The 16,572-nt window shown below is 39.0% G+C and overlaps 1 protein-coding gene across 1 annotated transcript in view; it reads right to left on the bottom strand.

Moving 5' to 3' along the window:
• LOC104304606 (vitellogenin-1) overlaps nt 1–16,572 on the bottom strand; it is a 42,992-nt gene that overhangs the window by 7,388 nt on the left and 19,032 nt on the right. Inside the window, exons 14-28 of the mRNA XM_054164957.1 lie at nt 16,049–16,173; nt 15,861–15,965; nt 15,655–15,774; nt 15,205–15,394; nt 15,024–15,117; nt 14,725–14,910; nt 10,239–10,383; nt 8,489–8,708; nt 7,475–7,644; nt 6,477–6,894; nt 5,932–6,200; nt 5,791–5,847; nt 3,493–3,699; nt 2,340–2,482; nt 1,667–1,805 (exon numbers count right to left, since the gene is read on the bottom strand). Coding sequence (XP_054020932.1) covers nt 1,667–1,805; nt 2,340–2,482; nt 3,493–3,699; nt 5,791–5,847; nt 5,932–6,200; nt 6,477–6,894; nt 7,475–7,644; nt 8,489–8,708; nt 10,239–10,383; nt 14,725–14,910; nt 15,024–15,117; nt 15,205–15,394; nt 15,655–15,774; nt 15,861–15,965; nt 16,049–16,173 — 2,588 coding nt within the window. The remainder of the gene's footprint in view (nt 1–1,666; nt 1,806–2,339; nt 2,483–3,492; nt 3,700–5,790; nt 5,848–5,931; nt 6,201–6,476; nt 6,895–7,474; nt 7,645–8,488; nt 8,709–10,238; nt 10,384–14,724; nt 14,911–15,023; nt 15,118–15,204; nt 15,395–15,654; nt 15,775–15,860; nt 15,966–16,048; nt 16,174–16,572) is intronic.

The raw sequence follows: 16,572 nt of genomic DNA, 5'->3' as shown, positions 1-16,572 counted from the left end.
AAATGAAAATGCATTAAGATTAACTGAAACATATTGCTCAAGATATGACTGCAAACAAAACAAAAAAAGAGACTCTTATCTTGAAAAAAAAAAATGCAATATGCATTTATGCAATGCACTTGTGATAGTTTCTCCAGGACACACCTAAGTTTCTGTGAGGAATCACTGCCTTTTCTTCTAGTCACACTTCTTGACTCTCTGAGAAATTGTTAAGGACATTGGAAAGTAACCAACATGGATGACTCATAGAATTATAGAATGGTTTGAGTTGGAAGTGACTTTAAAGATCATCTTGTTCCAAATACCCTGCCATGGGCAGGGACACCTTCCACTAGATAAAGTTGCTCAAAGCCTCGTCCAACCAGGCCTTGAACATTTCCAGGGAAGGGACACCCACAGCTTCTCTTGGCAACCTGTTCCAGCATCTCACCACTTTCACAGTAAAGAATCTAAAGTACCTAATCTAAATATACCATCATCGTTTAAAAGCATTAGCCCTCATTCTATCACTACAGCCCCTCCCCAAGTTTTCTGTAGGGCCCCTTTAGGTACTGGAAAACTGCTATAGGATCTTCCCAGAGCCTTTTTTCCAGGATGAACAACCCCTAGACTCTCAGCCTGTCCTCACAGGGAAGGTGCTCCAATTGCCAGTCATCTTTATTGGCCCTCTTCTAGACCCACTTGAGCAAGTGGGGTCCAGAGCTGAATGCAATACTCCAGGTGGGGTCTCATGAATCTAAGTGATAAAGATGTGATTTCCTTAAAAATATGGCAACAAGTTAAGCAACTGAGTAAGTTAATGGTTCTGTCTGTTAGAGTGAGTAACAGGCTGAAAACTCACATGATGAGCATTGTAGTAAGATCCCTCACTGTAGCTATAAATTATATTCAGTGAGAGAATCAAATTAATGTCTAGTGTGCATACTTCTTTATTATCATATATTAAAGATCCTGCAATACTGAAGAACCATGAAAGGTTAAAGACACATTAATTTCTCTGTGTTTGAATACCTAGCTGTTATTTATTTGCCAGAGATCCATAGAGGGAATTTTTCAAAGTGGTGTATAGCAATTTGGTAGACAAGGACCAATTAATCAGAGAGATTCTGCAGATCCAGCCTGTGCAAGCTACTCTGAAAGTGTAACAAACTGTTCCAGTTTGGTTAAGGCAGAGTTGTATTTGTGGCTGTCATAACTTGCTCAGACCTGTCTCATCAAACATGGTTACTGCAGAGATGGGACTTGAGTGCCAGCACAGGCAGATGTTGTACATGGTTGCAACAGAGTGTAGGGTGTACTCAAGGCCTCCATTATATGTTCTGAGATCCCTATGCATCCCACAGAACTAGTCACATTGGGTAAAATGAATAAAAGTGTGAGTGCAGAGCAGTCATACTTGAGACAATTTGAGTCTAGCTGCTGCTCTCAGCATGAAAATAAAGTAGCTGACTACGGAATCTGACTTTCAGGTTATTGCTACATTGCATCAAAGCAGCACAAAATCAAGAGTACTCATGTATGTGTCTCAGGACTCGTGTAGTCAGGTATATAGGAGTGGCTCTAAAAGGGAATGTTTGGCTTTTTTTCCTATACATTAAATAACAAAATATTATTAGTTGAAAATCCATTCAAGGTAAGGAAAAAGAAAATAAAAATTGACACCTACCCCAGGAGCTTTAATTACTGCATCAATTGTTCGTGGAGATGTTGCAGCTGCCCTTACTATAATTTCACGAGATGGATTTCTTTGTTGTGCTTCTGAGAAGCCCAACATGAGAGCTGCACCAGGAATGTACTGCATGAATCTGGAGATAAACAAGATGCGACAAGCTCAGGTACATAAGTAAATGCAGCAATGGGAGGATAAGGACTACCGGCAGTTCTTAAAATTCAGGGAAACAATGAAAGAATTGGAAAGCCAAGGAAATAATACTGTGGATCATTTTCAATGGTTGATTTTATCCAGAGGAAACACATTGGTTTTATTTTGCTCATTTTAACTGAATGTTTTCTGAGACTGAATAGAAGAATGTTTTAAAACAAACAATCAAAAAAGCATTTTGAAATATAAAATCATTTAATATGGAAAATGAAATTAAATGTGTCAAGTTCATAAATATTTGGGGAATATTTTTAATAGGAAACATGTAGGGAAAAGAGATCACATTCACAAAACAGTTTTGTGCCACTGAACTTGTGTTTTCCATTGGAAAAAAAAAAAAAACCAAACCAAAACAAAGAAAGCAACATGTGTTTGGGCTGAAAAATGTTACCCAACCTTTTCAGTGTTTTTAGAAAGCCAAATAGCATAAGAAATGCAGAAAGAGTGAACTACATACACTGTGCTTTTCTTTTTTATCCAGCATGGAAGATTTCCCCACTGCACCTTAAGCTGCACAGCTGGCTTCTTCGCCAGTTGGCCTGTGGTAGCCACGGCTTCTATCTTGTAGTCCTGGCATTCTTTGCCCCATCTCAGTCTGGCCTTTATAAACAGGGAAACAGTCAGACAGATTTCAGAAATGAATCACAGAACCACCCCTGACCATTTCAAAATTCAAATTTTTCTTCTTTCAAGAAACTGCACACTGATCCTTAATGTTCCCAAGTCTTCCTTTTGCCCTAAATACTACTATAGAGATTTTTGTTGCCTGCATCTGAAAAAATCTGAGGCACAGTACAAAAAAAGTTTGTTAGGCTGTGCAGAACTATATGGACATGTTCCCATCTCAAAGCAGCCCCTGAAATATCAGGTTTGTCAAGATTTTCTGAGATTTTCTTAGACTTGCTAACTTCATAATCAATATGCATTGTCTTCTGTAAGATGACTACACTATAATTTCTATTAGCCTTCTCCAATAGCTCTTGATTTGACCCTCGCCCCACTTTTTTCCATACTGAAATATCATACTGAATTTGTTAATCACAGCTGCAAAAAGCAGAGGTTTGTAAATTGTTATGCAAATATCACTTCCATCAAAAAGAACATGGGAAGCACAGCACAGGGAGATGCAAAACACATTACCCAACTTCACATTTTCCATCTTTTCATATAATCTTAAGAAATACAATATTTAAAATGCATCTAACTTACGAGTCTTCGGGAATGAATTATCTAGAGAAAAACAGCCAGATTCCCAGACAAGCAAACTCATAGTAGAACAAATAATAAATAGGCTGTAATGAAGCAGTCAAATTTTCAAACATTTTTTATCCTTCTACTGATCATATTTGGATGTATCATGAAAATCAGTATCTTCTCAGATTTTGAAGTGGATATGTTGGGTTTTTTGTTGTTGTTGTTTTTGTTTTTTTTTTTTAATTCAAAAGAATGGTAAAAGATAGGAACATTTGCTGGAATTTTACAAACTTTGTGAAATGTTTCCAAATGTGCATGTTTTTATCATTGAGTTCTAATCAGCAGGTGCTCTGCACTTATTTAATAAACTCTGGGCTTCTGGATGTCTCTCTGGGCAAAGCTGCCTGTGAGCTTACCTTTACTTTCAGAGGCAGTATTACAGCATCAGCGCACGCTTTCCAATTGGTTTCAGCCAGCTGAACCACAACTAGTTGCACATCAACTTTGGCAGCATCAGAACGAACATATGCTGTAGCCTGATAACCTTGATTTCTGTTGTCACTCCTTACTGCCTGTGCCACAATCGTAATGCCAGGTGGAATTACGTCTCCCAGGAAGTTGCGCTGAAAAACAATCCCCAACCATCTGTGCTTAAGTATTTCTGTATATTCACTGGGGAGCCTACAGTCCAGTTTATGTGCGCTGATTGCACGAAGCAGCCCTTGCCCTTCACCTGTTTAGTTTGCTGAATGTATTTCTATATCCCCAGAGTTTAAGGACAAATTTGACTGGAATCTGGATTATTTAATTGCCACCAAGAATTTTCAAAGATATGATTGTTTTGATGTGGGTTCTTCTAACCTATCTTTAGGCACATAGTAAAATTCTTTTCCCTTTAAATTACACCATCATTCCCTTCAATTTTTCATAATTTCCAAATGCAGGCTTTCACATGCTGCAAGCACTTTTAGAAATGAAGGAAAATATACCTAAGCAACCAGCAAACAAAATGCCAAAGCCAAGAGAATTTGGGGAAAAAAAAAATTCATGAGGGGAAAAGTATCTCAGTGGACTTTGACTTTCAATGTACAAACTTGACTTGCAGAGTACTTCCTGACCCTAAGTCTCTCAGCTGGTTAGAATGCTTCCACATCCACAACTCCTGTTCTGCAGCCAGCAAAGTCCAGCTGCTCATTTGTTCCACACAGATAGTACCTCGCGTGTCAGGCTGGAATCGTGGTTGTGGAGGATACTGACTCCTCTGCTCACATGGCTCTCTGAGCTGTGGCCAGCATTTCCTTTATGGTGGTGGCTGCTGCTACTACTGCTGCTGCTGCTGCTGCTGCTGCTGCTGCTGCTGCTGCTGCTGCTACTGCTGCTGCTGAGGTGCCTGCTCCTCCTGCTGCTGGCACTGCTGCTGCTGTTGCTGCTTCCTGACTCAGAGGAAGATGATGATGATCTGCTTGGTATCTTGCGATCTGGATGCTATAAAACCAAAGTAGGTTAAAAAGGTATGATACAGCCTTTAGTTTTACAGTGTAAGTATCAAAACCAGAGCTATCAGCCTCCCTCTATGATTAGCAGACAGACATATCTAAAGTGTTATTTTTACTATCAGAGGCAGACATGAGATCTGTTGCGTAGGAATATATTTCAGGTCTACCTGGACCTCTCTGCTGAAAGGAAGGCTGCATAGACAGTGGCTGCAAATGGCAACATCACACTGCCCAGGTCTGGTGTCAGGGAAAGTAAAATCTGACACTTAATAAGTGGTCAAATACATCCTTTTCTTTTTTCTTCTTTCTTTTAGAAATAGAAAAGAAATTACAGTTAAAATCATTGTAAATCATCTTCATCTTTCACATGGAAGATACATAATAACTTTACAGTAACACCTACAAAACCCACTATAATATCATCCCTCTAATATATACTTAGAATGCCTCAGCACCGTAGTATACACTGAACCTCGTTTCTGATACAATCCACATACCTGATGATTTTGTCATGATTGCCTAAAAACTGTGGACATAGTTATTTCTACTGGAAGATCTCCCTGTTTTATAATTTCCCCATGGCCTTATTAACTTAGTTTTGGCTGCATTGTACAGCATCTAGCCCAAAGGTATCCTGACTGAAATTTGAGGATTGCAAGTGCTGCAGCAACAGAAGGGTATAGTGTAATCAACAGTATTTTAGTAGCTTATCTTGGCTAACAACATTGTTATTGGACAGTATGTAAAGCTCAGGTGAAATCACAGAATCACAGAAATATTCAGGTTGGAAAAGACCCTCGGGATCTCCAAGTCCAACTGATAACACTACTCTACAAAGTTCACCCCTAAACCATATCCCCAAGCACCACATCCAAGCACATCCAGGGTTGGTGACTCAACCACCTCCCTGGGCAGCACATTCCAATGCCTGACCACGCTTTCTGTGAAAACTTTTTTCCTAATGTCCCATCTAACCCTATGTGGTTATAGCTTGAGGCCATTCCCTCTTGTTCTATCATTAATCACCTGTGAAAAGACCAACACCAGCCAGTTGTAGAGAGCAATGAGGGCTCTCCTCAGCCTCTTTTCCAAACTAAACAACCCCAGCTCCTTCAGTCGCTCTTCATAAGAAATGAACCAAACAAAACCCTTCAGTAAAGTGCTTGACCATATCAGCTGCAGCCACCATGGGGAAGTGTACTTGAATTAGGGACCTACCCGATGAATGTGAGCAGACTTGAAGCGGAGCTGGTATACTTTGGGAAGTTGATCTTCCTGCAAAATTCCAAAAAAAAGTTATTTCCTACAACTAAGTAAGGTTCATCTTCTAACAGAAGTCAAAGCATTAGAAAATTTTACCCATTCTGTAGAAATGTCGTAACCACTGTGGCTGTTCAGCTGGGGCTTGGTACGTTTCAGCTCAGCTTGTCTGTCAGACTTGCTTCGGCGATAGGAAGCACCAACGCTCTCACTGCTGCTGCTGCTGCTACTTCTGCTGCTGCTCTGTGTTTTATGCTTCTGCTCACCAATACTTTTCTTTCCTTCAGCAGCACTGGCATTTGGAAATGGTGTGTTCTTGGACTGCTTAACCTTACGCTTTATACCAGATGCTTTGCTGCTACTGCTACCTGTGCTGCTTCTGCTGCTTCCTTTGCTGATACCACGACTGCTTCTGCTGCCCTCGCTGCTACTACTACTTTTACTTCTGCTGCTTTTGCTACTGCTGCTACTGCTTTTGCTACTGCTGCTGCTGCTACTACTGCTGCTTTTGCTACTGCTACTACTACTGTGGCTTTTGCTACTGCTACTGCTGCTTTTGCTACTGCTACTACTACTACTGCTGTGGCTTTTGCTACTGCTACTGCTGCTTTTGCTACTGCTACTACTACTGTGGCTTTTGCTACTGCTACTGCTACTACTGCTTTTGCTACTACTACTGCTGCTGTTTTTGCTACTACTGCTTTTGCTACTACTACTGCTGCTTTTGCTACTACTGCTGCTGCTTTTGCTGCTGCTGCTATCACTACTACTGCTGCTGCTTTTGCTGCTGCTGCTATCACTACTGCTCCTTTTGCTGTTACTACTGTCACTACTGCTGCTACTACTGCTGCTTTTGCTGCTGCTGCTGCTACGGCCACTGTCTCCAAAGGGAGAGAATTTCTTTTCTTTGGCTTTGGACTGCCTTGTTTTCAGATTTATCTGGGTGCCTCCTTGTGATGATGTGTTGTCAGAGTTGCTGCTGGAGGGGCTACTCGTTGTACTCTCATTACTTCTGCTGGTGCTGCTGGCACTTGATGATGAACTTCCGGATTTTCTTGTCCCCTAGTCAATGATATAATTGGAAAACCCAAATTATTTTTAATGTGTTCCTGCAGAAGGTTGTAAGTAAAATCAGATACAGAGAGCTATGAATCTCTCTGCTGCTTTAGAAGACAACATTCATAATAATGTGTAAAACCCACACACAAGTAGAGTGATACACCAAACCCTGTGGTGGTAATGAACATTGTTGATACCACAGCTACACAAAACTAATGTTGATAATCGCAGGCTCTAGCTGTAGTGGTCTCAGGGCAAGTTGTGTAGATAGGCATCACAACTTTTTGCTACAGTTGCAGTAACTGAAAGAACAGACTGCCTTTTGGGTACACAACAGTTGTTTTGTGTCTAACAAGAGGTTTTTCAGAAAAAACAAAACCAACCTGCTTTTCCCTATCCTTCACCTGCAAAAGAGATGAATGCAAACAAAGATACGCCAAAAGCTTTGTGCACCCAAAAGCCTGTCTTGTCCAATTTTTAAATACTGTCAAAACAAATAAAGATACTTAGTAAAAGAAATATAAATAGCTAAGCTTTGTGTTGTGTCTGCCACAAATACAGAAGTCAATTTTCATAGAAGTACCTCGTCATCAGGACCATCAAGGATTTTCTTCACTCTTCTAATTACTTCTTTGCTGGAAGATACTTGTGCCTTTGGATCTTCAAATGTTACTACACGTACCATTTTTGTAGGCGCTCGGTCTCCTGCCTGAAATGTGACTTGTATTTTTTCAATAGGTGCCTCTGTGTCAACTGAAATCACACAATTAGTATTATTTTCAGTATTAGCAACTGAATAATAGAATAAGCCAATTTTTGCTATGATTTATTTAGCCATTCATCCCCAAATAAAAATATAAAAGCTCATTGCATATGATACTGAGCAACTTTGTTAAAACATTTCTGCAATAGCCAAAACACATACTGATATAGCAAATTTTAAATTATTAGCATGATAACAAGTAAATAAACAGAATGATCAGCAGATTTAAGATGTGAACCGAATCGCTTAACTAGATAACACTGTGGGATAGTGAATTAGGCATCTGAAAGGAGGAGGCTCAACTCTTAAATTGTGAAGAATAGACCAATGGTTAGGCCATTAGTTTGACACCTAGGAGACCTAGATTCAGTGGCCTGCTGTGCTTTTACTTCTTATGATCATGGATTAAGACATTAAGGATTAGATCCTGGCAGGGTTAATCCATAATTGCCTTTTAGAGTCTGGGTAACTACAGGACACTGTATTGGATCTGTTGCCCATGTCCAATTGTTCTGTGCTTGCATCCCAAATCCAGTGATTTAGGATGCATCAGACACACTCTGCAGGCACAGATCAGCTCTGCTTGATGCTGGCCATGCTGAGTGGCATTGCTGGGAGAGCTGGGAAATTGCTGCTCAGACAAGTGTGGGAGAAATGGATTCCTGCTACAAGCAGTCTGTTGGCAGTACTGGTAAGGCTGGGAGGTCTAACGGTATTCTTAGTTGTACTTAAGATGCAAAAGATATATATGTACGTATACAAATACATATGTGGATATACACATCCCTACCCACCCATCTGTTACTTTCTTTTTTTGTGCACAGTAGTATTTACCTGGCTTGAAGCTCATTGCAAAACTGTGCTCTCCAACAAGGTAATAGAGAGGCACATTTTTGATAAATGCTGCATGTACACTTTTCCTCTCAAGGCACACTTGAACCCCAAATGTACTTGCATTGGAACACGAGGACTGAACATATGGCTTTTTTGAGGAAGACAAGTGTCCAAACGGAAAGGAATTTCCTGCTGAAACATCTTCTGCAGACTGTCTGTCCTATTAGATAAGACACGTGTTAAGTTAAACTGAACAGTAAGGATTACTTGCATATTGTGAGTACTGTTTTAATAATAGTTACGTGTATTCTTCAGGAGGAATTAACCAGTTTATTTAACATTGCAAGACCATAACAAAGAACAGCTTGATTTTCAGTTGACCAAAATTATAAACTGAAGGACTTGATTAGGCTATCTCATGTGAAAAAGAGCTTCAGCCTATACAAAAGGAAAATTATATTATGAATTAATTATAAATATTTAATTTTGTTTTCCTAGAATATTATGCAAGTTCTTGATAAATCTGAATGTGCTCTAGACTGACTGGAGTTCTTTCCTCTGAGTCTTGGTTGGGGCAACAACAGAACTCTTATCTATGTCCATGAAAATTCTGTATCAGTTGACATGACATGAATCTGAGACCATATCAGCATTTCAGATGTCAGAAATCTCCATTCAAAAGTATTTATACATGCTAAGCAACGCTTGCAGAACAAATTAGAATTCAGTAAAATTAGAATCACATCCATGAAATGAAAACAAAGTATCTAAAGGCACATAATCATAAGCTTTGATTTCTCATGTAACACAGGTTTACAATTAATTTTTTACTCAGACTATCATGTCTCACATGATTCCAAACTTGTATGAACACCACTGAAAAACTGTACCTTTAATGCTATTTCCCCCTGCCCAGTAATGACACTGGAATGTTCCAGTTAGTGCTGTTATGCAGTTGCTATTCATTTAAGAATAACTGCAGAGTGCTGACGTTTTGGGTAGGGCAATACACACAGGCAGAAAGCAGAACAACATTACTTGTTCTAGGATGCTGGAAACTGCTCTCATTGACAGTATGTTTGCCTATTGACTTCTCCATAGCTAAGTACTGTACTCATCCTCTGCTCATCTCTCAATTTTTTTTTTTTTTTCCCCCCTGAAAACCCTTCAGAGCTGCAGGACAACAATGGAACCAGAACAAGACAGAGTATTCCTCACCTCTGTCAGCCTTTCACTGAGTGAATTGTCACAGTGACATCTTCACAATAATGCCGATCATAGAAAGCCTGTACTGGCTTTTACACAAATATGTAGCTCAGGAAGTCATTTGAGCTGACACACAAACTGTCATCCATCCTTGAATGAGGATACTTACAAGCATTAAATATGGCTCTACAAGCAATGGAGTGTCATGTGGAACATTCGTGTCTGCCCCAGGAAAGCGATGCTTGTATAACAGTTACAAAATATTTTAAAGACAGAAGGCCTTTCCTGTAGATGGCAGTGTAAAATTAATTACCAAAGAAAAATGCTTTTGCTTTTGAAAAAGTGTTGCAAGTCTGATATATTACACTCCAGATTTTAAAATAACATTACTATAGGGCTATTTGTGTTATTAGATTGAACTTGACTTATTGTGAATGAAGCAACATTGGTCAGAGATGAATTGTACGTTTTCATGTGGAGAAAAGAAATAGTGTCCCAGTGATTAAAAGCCCCAAAATGAACAGTCAGACACTACATCATTTACCCTGATGTTGTCAGTCTCTCCAGATGCAGAATCTGAATCGAAAGGCATCTTCATTATGTCAGGCACTGCTTCAGGTACAAGAACTGGAGTTGTCTTACTAGCAGCCAAATCCCCAATATTTCTTGTAACAGCAAATGTCTTAGACCTGCAGAGCAAACATTAGAGGAAACCTGTATGGATAAAGCACTGAGGGAAAGACCTGAATAATGCCTTGTAGTATGTACTCTGCAACAAACATCATACTTTGCAAATTGTGTTACAAATGCAGAATCTTTCCTGTTGTATTTTCAAGGACTTCTAAGAAGGAACAAGGATGTGGACCTTTCTCAGGGGCAGATCACTCAGTTAGGCTTTTAGAATCATGTGTACAGGCTAAAAGCATTGCAATTAATGACATTTCTCAATGCCTAGCACCTTGAAGAGCAACTCACTGACTTAGAAGCATGACTGTGGATTATATTATTAAATTTTCAAATCTCCTGTTTTGAGCTTCTGTCCATTTAGCAGTACTAACATCTATCTCAAAATTCCCCACGTGCTGTTTCTCAAGTATGAAGCTGATCTGCTTGCCCTGGGGCTTTTGTGGTCTGCCAATGGAGGTGGCCTTTGTGACAGTGAATGGAAAGACAATCTGCAAAATGGTCTCTATTTTAATATGGTCCACACTGTACTAGCCTGAGCAATTCCAATCTAACCTATTTGAAAGATGAACTTGTATTCATTTGATAGCCCTCTCTTCCTCTCGAAAGCTCCTGCTGTGCTGTGTGCACTGTAAAGCACACAATTGCTCTTCACGTGGAACACCTCAATAAAACGTATGTCACCTGTGGGCTTTGTTTTCTTTTCCATCTCTCTCTCTTTTTTAGATAAGGACATGACAGCAGCGCTCCATGCTGGGTGATAGGAGAACCTTGAAGAATGAAATTGAAATAAAATATTCTCCCTAACAAGCTGAGGGGATAAAAGAAAATACAAATCAACTTGCATTTCAGATGGCTCTTCTGGGTAAAGGGACAAAAAAGGTAATGGCTTTTATTTTAATCTCATTCAATAATTCAAATGACCACTGAACTGCAGGCTGGGTCTCCAAGCAGAAAGCCCTGGGGTTTCTTTTCCAATTTTTTTTTTAGACTTTTTTTTTTTTATTTTTTTTTATGCCAATAGTCTACTCCTGTCACCTAATGAAAGTGGAGGATCGATTCCTCCCTGTTGAGCACAGAGAGCCGACAAATGTAGCTGCATCACAGGTGACACATGTCAATGTCTGCAGAATCACACGGCACAGTAAAAATAGGCTGCAAGAGCCAGCTCTGGTGCTTTAACAAGAAAAACAGTCACAAAGAAGGCCTAAAGCTATGGTATGAAAGAATATGTTCTCTCTGATCCCACATAAGGGAGAAAAAGTAAAAAGGAGATTTTTCCGATATGTATTAGTGTATTTTTTTGGATGAGAGAAGCTGTGCTATAGTATAAGCTAAATTCACTGCAGGGGTAAGGGACAAGCGAATCAGCTCTGTTTGGCTGATGTTTCAGTGAATGTGGCTTTACATACATCCTTAACATGGGGACAGAAGTGCCAAATGTCTATTTAAAACAAAACCACCCCCCCAAACTCAATGAAAAACTATTTTTTTCCCCAGGCTTTAATGCACAGCATGACATCATATCTAAATAAAAGAGAGCAAGAGACAATCCTCTGACCAGATCTTTAGCTATCTGTCTGCTGTGGTGAAATGAAAATTCTGCCTTTCCTATGCATCATTCTTCTGACCTTGGTGCTAAGGTGTTCTAAAACCAGAGTAGTAGCCATTTCCCTTCTCTGTTCCCAGACACACCACGCTGCTAGGCAAAGGGTATGCTGGCTCTTCTGCATTTTCTGAACCACATACTGTATACATGTTGCACACAGTGTTGTAATTTTATCATTTATCTTATAAATAAGATGCCCAAGTGAAGAAATTTCTGCTTATCCTACAGTTAAAACAGGCAGAAAAGCCTATGATACAAGCTCTATTCAAGATTATGTATATACTTCAGTAGGCTGTCATTATGAGTATGTGATATATTTGCAAAGTGCATTCTCTGGCAATTCTCCATGTTTCTACTTTAATCACAGTGCTCTAATTTCCCCTGAAATGTATTTGATTTTTACTTCTTTCTATAAATTTTGTTTAAAAGTATGTTTAAGTAGCCATCTGTAGAATACTTAATAATTATGTTAAAAGAACCTTAAAAAAGAACTATTATTTTAAATTAAATTTAACTTTGATAGGAACCAAATTGAAACACATGCTCTATTTTCTCTCCATAGTATGATCAATTTTTTTTTCCCCCCTCTGATTTTTTTCCTGTAAAGTGGACTCTGTAATGTGCTGATTTGCATTGGGAATGCAATTTCTCCATTACCAAAGGTGTTTTTAGGTGGTTTGTTTGTTTGTCTGCATGTTTGTCTTCTTTAGAGTCTGTGCTGCTCACCTGAATATCTCTTCTGCTCCTGAAAATGTATATAAATCCCACAGCTGTGACAGGTTATAACTTGTGTAGTGTGTAGGATGTAAGTGAACGTAATGCTATTGAACACTCTTTGCTTCCTGTATCTGGATGTGAGAGATGAAGGGGAAAATAATATCACATCCTGACTGGCTTTAATGACATGGTACTATAGAAAATAACCCGCTGACCATCAAGGTAAAGTGCCCAATACTAAAATATTTTGAACGGAGCTCACAAACAAATGAAAGAGCAATAGCTTTCTAGAACCATTTCTTTAAATGGGGAATTTAAAGTTAACAAGGGACAGTGTCAGAATCTCTCTGAAACAGTCAGTTCAATAGGCTCTTAATTCTTTGATGCATGTATGCAAAAGGAAGAGAAACTAAAATTTTTGACCCATTCTATAGAGAATATATATATATATATTTCTCTATATACCATGCCTGCTTGTTTCCCTTCATACCTTTAAGATTTTATTTTGCTTGGTCTTTGACCTCCTCAGTGATGTGGTTCAGTGTTACATTCTCTAGATATTGTAGTCATTGCTGTTTCATTGCTCTGTGTGGTTTCCACTGACCATTACTTTTGTAACAGTGAATGAGAATGCCTACTGGAGAAAAATTGATGGTGCTAAAAGTTAGATAGTGAGTATTACCTTTCTTGTACACCTGGCATTATAAAGCTATTTCGGAGTGACTACTTCACCTTAAAATGATAATGCTGGAGGGGTTAGAGCAGGGCTTGGGCTGGAATTCAGGGACTTCTCTGCTGTAATCCCTTGTGTCTGATTCTGACTTGCTTTGTGCTTTCTGGCAATGTGTTTAACCCTTTCTGTGTTTAATTTGATTTCTCCTTAAGACAAAGGAGGAAAATATCTTTCACTTTGCTTTACAGGGAGGATCCGGCTAGCATTTATTGCTCTGCTTGAGGCTCTACATTTCCTATGAGTGTCCACTATTCTCATTTTACTTCAGCATCCTTCTCAGTTCATTAATATCTTACTTCCTTCTCTACACGAAGAATCAGGTTACTATGACATTTGATGGAGTGGAGGAATCACGTAAGGGAGGAGGATGTGATGTCAAATGCTAACCAGGTTGTTCTGTGTCCATTGAAGGGCAAGTGAGAATAATGATCAACCTAACTGGTGGCTAAACTGAGGAGACAGGCACAGCTTCTGTGGGACAGCAGACACAAATTTTAATTGTGGGTGGATCAAGCAACTGAGCTTAATTTTAAGCCTTCATTACTGGAGTAGAAATTTCTTAACATTTGTGAGGATTGTATAATAGCTGATTTCTGTTGTCAGTGATGCTTTTTTTTTTTCTGATGAGTGTTTGGCTTGTCTTTCTCAGTATTTTTTTGTGCGTGTGTGATGATTTTCGAAGCTTTGGTCTAGTGCTTTGATTCCTTGGACATATTCTTTCTGTTTCCTCTGTCTCTTTGTGCTTGTATTTCCATCTGTTTTCATTTGTTTGGCATCTGGCTACAACAGTTTTCCAGAGTGTATTGTAATTGTGTGCAAGGATAACAAATCAAGTAGACCTAACAGGTAAGCAAACCAAACAGCATCCACAGGGAAACAAGGTAAAAAGACAAGAAACACCAAATCCTCTATGCTTCAAGGCTTCAAATGCAAATATATATGGGTTTTCTGTTATAACTGATAGGATTCAGCTGGCTTATATCTTGTCTAATGTCTCTAGTCCAATATACATATTCAGGTAGAAATGTTATGCCATTTGCATTTCAAATAGTTTATGGATCTCTACAACTGAGAAATTATCCTAAAAAGGATTTTCAGGTGAATACCACAGTAAGTAATGTGTATTTTCAAGCAAAGCTTTTGTACATGTCACTTCATTTAAAATAAATAAACAACGCCAATCATTGCCAGTTACTCAAGCTGTCAGTCAAAGACAAGATCCCTAAGCAAATGCTCTGTTTTATTTGGAAAGACTGCATTGCTACATAGAAAGATAATAAGTCTTACCTTGCAGTAATTATGTTAGTCTCATCTTTACATGGTGGAATTTCAATTTTGATATTTTTTTCTTTCATATTAACAGTAGCAACCACATTCACAGGTACATAAGCATTCACTTCAGTTTGTGCTTCCAGCCCTGCCTGAATCAGGCGTGTGTTGATCCCCATTACAAAGGTCATCTTCTTAGCCGTGCTGGAAAGGTAGAATGAGGGTAACATTAAGTTCAGACAGCAAACAGCTGTTGAATTTTTATGGCCTGCATCACTTGGAAATAGTAGTCTTTTATTTTATACAAAAATATTTACCTTAGACTCAGTTTGGATCGCAGCCTGATGTTGGCATTTAGTAACTCAGTTAACCTGAAATCAGACTTTGGGGAAGGTGTGATCTGTGCTTGAACTGTCACAAAGAAAGCAAGAGAATGTTAAAAATTCCACCCGTTCCTGACAAGCATGTTTGCATTGTTCAAGTTTTGAAATACATTACCATTTCCTGCTACTTTTGTGACAGAATAGTAATAGAAGCTGGTCTCTGTGGGGAACCCAGTGCAGGTGGGCACAATACGACGAATCTCTGAGGCCAGTAAAGCCTTGGTCCACTGTCTCCCGACACCATTTTGAAGGGTGATGATTATTCTTTTTATTGAAGGGATTTTTTCGCCAGGTCCATACCACACCTGCAATTAGAGTTCAACTTGTCTAAATAAGCAGAACTTGAATATCATGATCTCTGTCATTAACTATGCCTCAGGGAAAAGTCTGCCAGCAGTGATTATAGCTAATCCTGGTCAAAGCTTGACCTCATTTGCCTCAATTAATACTAAAGACAAAAGCCCCTCTTGAATTAAAAAGTTATAGAAAAAAGGGAGACAGCGTGTGAGAGCCACAGTATTTTAAAGCTTCTGATGCTTGAGTGGTGGTGTTTTCAAAATGATACCTGCAATGCATTTTGGATGGCGTTTTTATCAAGTTCACCAAAGAACAGCTCTTGGCCAAACATCTTCACGTAGCCTGAGGCAAAAGGTTTGTCACTGGAGAATGCCTTCCAGTCAGAAAGCTGCATCAGGAGAAGAAGAACGTCTTATTATTCATAACATTAGGGCAAATAATACTTTAACAATTTTCTTTTCCCAGAGAATTTACCCTTTTCAGGATTTCCTTGAAATCATAGTCTGTTTCCCAGTCCCCATTAGAAGAGTAGCCTTTTTTAGCAAATATCTCCTGCAGTCCTTCAACTGTTACTCCCACCTGTGGGAAGAAGTAAAGTATAAATGCCAATTACATGATGGTCATAAGGGATGAGAGGGCAACCTGCAGGTAGACCAAATTACCTCCAAGGGATCAGCCACTCTTCCAAGGAAATGTGTCTGCAGCTGGGACGTTGCCACTGTTGGAATTAAGCTGCCTGCATTATTCAATACCAAGTATTTAGCTGCAATTCCACTCATGAGGAGCTCTGAAGAGAGACACACAGTAAAAGAAAGCACAGTTCATTTTTAAAGCCACAATATGCAGATTGTACTAATCACCTAATTCAACAGATACAGTATTGATATAAGAAAAGCTAGGAAATCCAGACATAAAACTGTCATAAACAGAATAATCTTCATTTTTAAACTATCAATGGGCAAAATTCCAAGCCCCCTTCTCACTGTATGATGGTTATTTTTCCAGTTGCTTCTGCTATATCATTTACATCTGGTCAGATTGTGTAACATCAGCTTATAAAATGCTTTTATAAGACATCATTTAGGGCAAAAGGGATCAGAAATGAAAACAGATTTGCTATCCTTTACTAATAGTTTGGGGAAAGTGATATAGATGCCCTATTAAGTACAGATGGTGAGGTGTATAT

The sequence above is a fragment of the Dryobates pubescens genome, chromosome 11 (genome assembly GCF_014839835.1).
Source record: "Dryobates pubescens isolate bDryPub1 chromosome 11, bDryPub1.pri, whole genome shotgun sequence".
NCBI classification, from domain to species: Eukaryota; Metazoa; Chordata; class Aves; order Piciformes; family Picidae; genus Dryobates; species Dryobates pubescens.
The sequence above is the reverse complement of the archived record's forward strand: the minus strand, read 5'-3'. Positions and strand labels throughout refer to the sequence as shown.